Source organism: Ciconia boyciana, chromosome 10 (assembly GCF_034638445.1).
Source record: "Ciconia boyciana chromosome 10, ASM3463844v1, whole genome shotgun sequence".
NCBI lineage: Eukaryota > Metazoa > Chordata > Aves > Ciconiiformes > Ciconiidae > Ciconia > Ciconia boyciana.
The window spans coordinates 25801135-25808429 of NC_132943.1; the positions used below are offsets into that span (position 1 = coordinate 25801135).

A 7295-nucleotide genomic window follows, 5' to 3' on the forward strand; every position below is an offset into this window, starting at 1 on the left:
TGCAAAAAGGAGATGAGGCTTTGTGTTAGCTCTGTGCAGTCAGTGCAAGGCTGAGCTGCCCCTTTGCTGCCCCTGTTTCTTTTGAGGGGTTCCCATCCATGTCCCTCTGTCTAGGGCCTGGTGAGCAGCACCTGGGTAGGGGGACCTAGGCATGCACAGCCAGGGGCTCCCAGGGATGCCACTGTGTTACAGGTGCCACTTGTGTGGGGCTGGGAAAACAAAGCCAAATGCCTCCTGCTCCATTAGCAAGTGCTCCCTGGGCAGAGCACAGCAGGCTCCCAGCCCTGGTCCCTGGGCAGGCTGGGGAGTTGCCTGGGTCACCCAGGGCTGCAGGCAACCTTGTCCATGGGTGAAGAGGAGGCAGCTGGCTGTACACCCAGGAGGCAAGGACAGGCAGCGGGGAGGCTGGCTAAGGAAGAGGGAGCCCACCAGCACCAACTAGAAGCCCCCTGACTTTCTTGGGGACCAGCTGGGTCGTTGGAGCTCCATGGCAAGAAGTCTGAAGGGAGGATCCACCACTGGGGTCTCTGCACCCCTCCAGCCCCATGGGAAGCCCTATGAAACAGCCTGCAGGGAGGTCCAGGCACAGAAGGGACTACTCGGCTAGGGAAAAAAGAGGGTAAAGGGGATGGGGCTGCTGGGCTAACACTGGGAGGGTGCCTCGCTGACAGCTGTCAGCTGGGGAGGGAAGGAGCTGCAGGTTGCGACGCCATCCTTCTATGTGCCAGCCTGCCGTGTGTGCCCAGCGGCTGCACACAATGGCAGCCTGGCGAACGCGCAGCATGCTGTGCGGCAGAGAGGCCCAGGCGTCCGGCACCACCACCGCAGACCTGCCTGGGAACAAAAGCTGGAGCCAGACGGGCAGCACAAAGGGGCTGGTGCTGCCAGGGCAATTAGGGCTGCGGTGGTTGGCTGGGCACCACGTGATATATTGATAAACCGGCCACCTCTGCTTCTAAAAGGCGCGAGGTGGGCTGGACCAGAGCTCTGTTGGCCGCAGCCACTTTCCAGGGACTGAGTGGTAGGTTAATCCCTGAACGGGCAATGTCTTTCCATTCCCATGTGAGCAGTGGCAGTGGGTATGCCGTGGTCCTCGCTGGGAGTGGGGCTGGCGGGGGGAGGGAGGAGGCTGGCTCTATTAAGGGTCATCAATCACATGATGAGCACTTTTCACTCGACAGCAGTTCCTCCTACTTCTGCTAGGGCCTGAGCCAGCTGGGACTTGACCAGAAACCCTGGCCAGCAGAGGCAAAGCCCAGTCCCGGAGCCCGAGAGCCATGGAGTAACGTGGCAGGACGGGACCAAGCCCCTTTGGTCACAAAGACTGAGATGCAAAAGGGGACACAGCGAGGTGTCTGTGCCTGCACATCCCCAGGCCTCTGCAAATGCTGCTCAGGAGCAGAAGTAGGCCTTTGTCTCCACCTTCAGAGCCCAGGGTCCTGGAGCTCCGTGAACTGCACTGGGATGAACCCCAGCAAGGCTCAGCGGCAATGACCATAAGCACAAAGCTGAACAAAATTAGCATGGGATATGTACAAGGGAGGACGGAGGTCTGCTGAGCAAAAATACTCCTGAATGTACAATTTGAACACTTGGGTTCATTTTCTCTTTATTTGCTGATGTGCAGTTTTTCTTGCAACAGCAGAAGTTTTGGGAGTGGGTAGACAATCCCATGCTGAGTGAGGTGCGTAGCCTCCATCTTTCCTCCAAGGAACCTGGACCACCTTTTAGGATTTGGGGGAGCAAGAAGGGCTAGGCAAGGCAGAAATCTTGGCTGCAAACCCTTTGACATCTCTGTTTTGCACACAGCAGTATGGTTTACCTTGATACCTCTGGGTTATCAATATGTGTGATTTTTCCTTCCTACCAAATTTACAGCCACAGAACAGGAAACAGGGCATTACATGGCACAGGGGCCCGTGTGGAATCACTCTTCTGGGGAAATCCTTACAGAAGGAGGGAGAGACTTTCCTCTTTGTGTTCATGCAGAGGATCTTTGTAGTTAATCCCATGTACTGGGAGAGCAGAGGTCCCTGTCCCAGGCCTGGTGAAACTGCCCCAGGGGTCAGCCAGGAAAGGGGAGCTTGTGGCAGGGAAATATTGATGGCAGAGGGAAACACACCTTCCTCAGGAAGAGCATGAAGTGCCCTGCCTGCCTGGAAGGGCTATGCTTGTGCTGGAGCTGATCCTGGCTCCCCTGGAGCGGCAGGACGATTCCCCTTCTTTGCCCTGGGGTCTCTGTACATCCCTGGTTTTATTCACACTTTACAAAATAAACTCCCCAGAGCTTCTCCTTTTGAATGCCTCCTCTGATAGCCTTCCTCCCAGGGGCATTTGGTGGTCTGCCTGTGTTAACAGGGCCACTGCTTAAATCCCCAGTGTTTGCTTACTTTGCTTTGGGATGCCCACCCATGCCCTGGCTCTCTCCACACCATGGATGTACATCCCCATGTACTGCTGAGAAGCAGCTCTCCCCGGCTGGCAGTGTCATGGCAGCAGAGGGGCAAGGACAAGGTCATGCTTGAACCAGACCTTCCACATCATTTTCCTGAGGGCTGGGGAGGGATCTGTTGAATCTCCTGTGTGTTAGCTATCGTGACAAGCACAGAGGGTGGAGGCTTGCTCCAGAGAGGAAAGGCAACATGCTGCAACCTCATAGTCCCTGTGACTCAGGACTGCCATCGCCTTCAACACACATGCTGCTCAAGCGGCCTCCCCAGGGCACTGCTGGTAAGTGTCTGCACCCAACACGGCTTAGGGCTTCTTGGCTGGGCTTGTTCCTACATCATGTCTTAATATCACAGTGGCTGTCTCAGGCTTTGCAGTGGCCCACATGTTTCCAGAAGCACGGTGGCACAGGGTTTGGTTTGGTCCATTGTTCTCACAGAGGTTTCTGCTCCAGCAGCTCCCCTGGCTCATGCCATCGCTGCACTGCTTGCACAGACGTCCCTAAACCTCCCAGCCATTCTCAAATTGCCTTTGACAGCATCATGTTCCTCCCACTCTTCTTTTTAACCCACTTTTCTTCTTCCTCCTTTGACTTCCAGGGACTCTTTCCCATTAGACCTCTTGCAAAAAAAGGGCTGTGGTCGCTCAACTTCGTATCACTGGGACTTAGCTATTTAAGTCTGAACACTGCGAAATTCAGGAGCACAGAAAATTGCATCCCCCTCAAAAGCCAGAGCAGCAACAAGAGACACTTTGCCTGTGTTTAGCCACTGATTTCTGCTTTCCTCATCCTTGAACAGTCCTGCAAAAACAAACAGGTAACAAACGAGAAACTTGGTAACAGAATCCATCTGGGTGAATGGAAAGATCATATGTTGAGGTGAACACGGACAGCTCTTCTAGCGCTTAAAACACAACTTTAGGTGTAATTAAACCAGTTGTGTTCTGCAAACAGAAGACTCAAGTAAAGCAGCAGCCCTCCTCTGGAGCCAGTGCTGTTTGCTTCACTGCAGGCAGGAGTTTTTACAGCAGGGGAGACTGAAGAGCACAGATGCTCTCCTGTGTGGACAGCCTTTCTCTGCTAAAGAGAACGCCTGGTGTTCCCAGGCTTCTGTTTTGTCAGAAGATGACCTTTCCCAAACTGGTCTGATTGCCATGGGTGTGCTGGGCAAGTTTGTGTCATCTAGAATTTAACCCCTCCCTCAAAATGTAGGTTTCCTGACAAGGGGTATTTGATTTAAACTGTTCTTCTAATTTATACCTGCATCCTCTGCAAATGGAAATGTAGGTGATAGCCCATTGTTAGTGCAGCAGGGTAGCACAGCCCGGAACAGTGAACAAGTCTGTGTCTGGAGAACACCTAACTTCAGGTCTTTGGGCCTACAGCGACAGCTCTGTCTGTAGACTCTGAGTCCCAAGCACGTTAAAGCAGTACTCTGTATAGCCAGCCTGTGCTCTGTCATAGTCGCTTTATAGCAGACGGGCTGGATGAGCTGGGGAGAAAGCGGGGCTGATAGATGGCCACGTCACTGGTCAGAGCCCATATGCAGGGAAGCGCTCCTGTGTCCTTGCGGGCTTGTGTCTGCCTGTCCCAGGGATGTGTCCGCTCAGGGCCTCTGCAGGAAAGAAAACCAGGCCTGCTCTGAACCATCAGCTGGGCGTAACAGTGGGGCAGGTGGGGCTGAGCTGCAGAGCACAAGTCTCCATGGGAAAGAGTTGAGGCTGAGTCAGTGAAATGGTCTGATTGTGCCTCCCCACGCTGTCCCTTCCCTGCCACCAGCCCAGCCCTCTGAAATCCGCAAAAGACCCAGTGGAATTTTTCCTTCTCTGGGGGTCCTGGTTGCCCTTGGGCGCTTGGCACCATGTCTGGTCCTCGCAAAATTTGTGGCCTCATCCTGACCACAGCGAGCAGCACTTTGGCCAACAGCTTGCAGAGCTCTTTGGGCTGTTGAGTGGAAGGCACTGGATGATGGATAAAGGCATTACAATTTCATGTTTTTATTTAGAAATAAAATATTTTTTTGATAAGGTACCACCCTTGCATTTCCCAGCTGAGTCCACATCCACCTCCTAAGACTTAGAAGGCTGCATGTCTAATTCAAAGCGGCATGATGTAGCCCTTCTTTGTGTTCCTTGTCTGCCCAGTCCCATGTCACCAAAGCCCAAGTGTGCTCTGCCCAGCACACCCTTTTGCTGTTCTGAACTGCATTGACACATGATTATCAGCTGATGAGTTGGATGAAACCCATCATTACCTAAATCAAGTGTGCGTGTAGCTCAGACAGGATGGTCAAGTGCCACTTGGAGCCATTTAGGGAACGACGATCACTTTTGGAGTCCAGGCTTCACATCCTCCAGGCTTGTTCCTATTCCTTGCCATTCTGGTGGAATGAAAACCAAGAGAGTTGGAGGGTTTGGCTGGGCAGTGCAACTTGCTGCACTCTCTGCCAGCTGTAGACGCTCAGTAAACAATGCCGAATTGCCAAGGGAAAAACGAAAGCCCATTAACGGGGTGAGCCCGGGGATTCACTTTTGAGAGGCTGCAGAGCACTTATCTGATGGAGCGAGGCCATTAACTGCCGCGAGGTGCAGCAAGCCCCCCCCGCCCCGGGTGCGGACAGCCTGGGGGTGCCTGCGCAGCCCGCCGCGCCCCCGGCTGCTCCCCCGGGCTGCGTGGGCTCCCGTGGGAGCCTCCGGGGGCCTGGCCGGCAGCGGGGCAAGGGGAGGGGGCAGAGCTGCCCTCGGACGGGAGCTCGGGTAGCGGGAAAGCGCCGGCTCATCCGCCCTCCAAACTCCCGGCAAGCGGCTCCGAAGTGCGCGGCGGCTCCGGCCAGTCCAGAGCGAGCGGCCCTGCCCCAGGGCGGGTCCCGGGAGGGCTCGGGCGGGCTGCCCACCCGCAGCCCCACGCCGGCCCCGGGCAGCCGGGTGTGGGCAGGGGAGCCGGCGGCGCCCGGGACCCCCGGTGCGGGCTCCCCCCGCCGGGCTCCCATTGGCCGCGGGGCGGGACGTGCCGCCCCGCTCCCGGCCCTATATTAGGGCAATATTGCCCCGGCGGGGTGCGGGGAGCGGCGCTGCCCCGCGGGCCATGGAGCTGGGGTACTTCCCCCTCGCCATCCCGCCCGGGCTGTGCCGCGGGACCCCGCAGCCCCCCTACCCCCGCCGGGGGGACGGCGCCTTCCTGGCGTTGGGCACCGCGGCCAGCGCCGCGCCCCCCCTGCCGCCTGCCTGCGCGGGGGCGGCGGGGTACGCGGCCGCCCCCCCCGCGGCGCCGGGCCCCGGCTACCGGCCGACCGGCGGAGCCGGGCCGCCGGGCTTCGCCACGTCCATCTTCCCCGGGAGCGGCTGCCCGCCGCCGCCTCCGCCGCCGGAGCCCGGTCGCCCCTGCCCCTGCCCCGGCGAGGGCGGCGGGGGGCTGCGGCGCCTCTCGCCCTGCCCCGGGGCCGCCCCCGCGCCCGGCTGCCCGGCCCCCGCGGCGGCCCCGGCGGCGCCCCGCACCTTCGAGTGGATGCGAGCGAAGCGGAGCCCGCCCGGGAGAAGTGAGTGGGGCGGCGGGGCGCGGGCGGGGGCTGCTCCCATCCCGGCTCCCCTCTGCCCCCCTCCTGCCCCGGGCCCGGCCCCCGCCCCACTCCCTTCCCCTGCCCCGCTGAAGCGCGGTGTTTTTCGGCGTTGCAGGCGGCGCGGCGCCGTGCGGGGGGGAACCTCCCGCCTGCCCCGCACGCACCAGCTTCAGCACCCGGCAGCTCACGGAGCTGGAGAAGGAGTTTCACTTCAGCCGGTACCTGTCGCGGGCCCGCCGCCTGGAGGTGGCCCGCTCGCTGCGCCTCCGCGACGCCCAGGTGAAGGTCTGGTTCCAGAACCGCCGCATGAAGCAGAAGAAGCGGGAGCGGGAGGCGCTGGCCGCCCCCGCCGCCGCGCCCACGGGTGCCCCGGGCGGCCCCGCATGAGGCCCCGCCGCCCCCCACGGAGGGGTCTGCCGGGGACGTCGGGGCAGGGCTGGAAGCTGCGGCCGGCGGGGCACCCCGAGGTGTCCTTTCGCGCGGGACCGCCGCGACGCAGCTCCGCTGTTTTTTCTATTGCGACTTCTTTGCAGTTTTATTTATGAGAATTCAGGGAAAGCTGCCAGCCCGAAACGCTGCTGCTCAACTTCGGGCCGGGCCGAGGCAGCGGGCCGGCGCAGCTGGGAGCTAACGGGGACCGCCGCTCCCCCCGGGCAGAGCAGCGAGCAGCTCCGCCAGCTCCCCTGGATCCGCGGGGCGGTGGGTGCACGGGGGGCTGCCCCAAGCTCCCGACCCCTTCTTCGTTTTGCATTTAAAAAGAGAGATCCGCAGGCTCAGGCAAAGTTCATGCAGAAGAGGGGAAGAAACCCCGAGGAGGCAGGGCAGGGGAGAGCAGGGTCACCGCTACCGGTAGGAGTCCAAGATCCCCTTTTGAAAGAAGTGCCCTTGTCTTCTGCCCTACCCTTTGCAAAACTGCTGCAAAAAAAGAGGCTGTTTATGCTTGTATTCATTCCTCATTTGTGCCCATTCCTTTTCCTGATGTGTCTGATTTAGTCCAAAATCTGTTCAGTAACTGTGAGGGAAGGTTTTAAAAGAAATAAAGGCTTAGGAGGAGCACCTCTTCCCATTCAAACTGCAGAGGTGCTGGGATTTTCCTTGCAGAGGCTCTGGGCTGCCCGGGACTGGCCAGCAGCTGCTCTGCTGGCTCCCAGTACCTCTCGCACGTGCCTGGGCAAGGACAAGACAATATAAAGCCTCTTAGAGCATCTAGGGCCAGACTCTGAGATCATCCAGCTCTCCCAGGCTTGATTGTATCTTATGGTTAAAGAAATGCACAATATTAAATCAGTT

The 7295-nt window shown here is 59.0% G+C and overlaps 1 protein-coding gene across 1 annotated transcript; it reads left to right on the forward strand.

Annotated features, from left to right (window-relative positions):
• The first annotated feature begins 5533 nt into the window (after positions 1-5533).
• HOXD1 (homeobox D1) lies at positions 5534-6392 on the forward strand. The gene is made up of 2 exons (XM_072875369.1): positions 5534-5984; positions 6121-6392. The coding sequence occupies exons 1-2, from the start codon at positions 5534-5536 to the stop codon at positions 6390-6392; spliced, it is 723 nt and encodes a 240-aa protein (XP_072731470.1).
• The last annotated feature ends 903 nt before the right edge of the window (positions 6393-7295 follow it).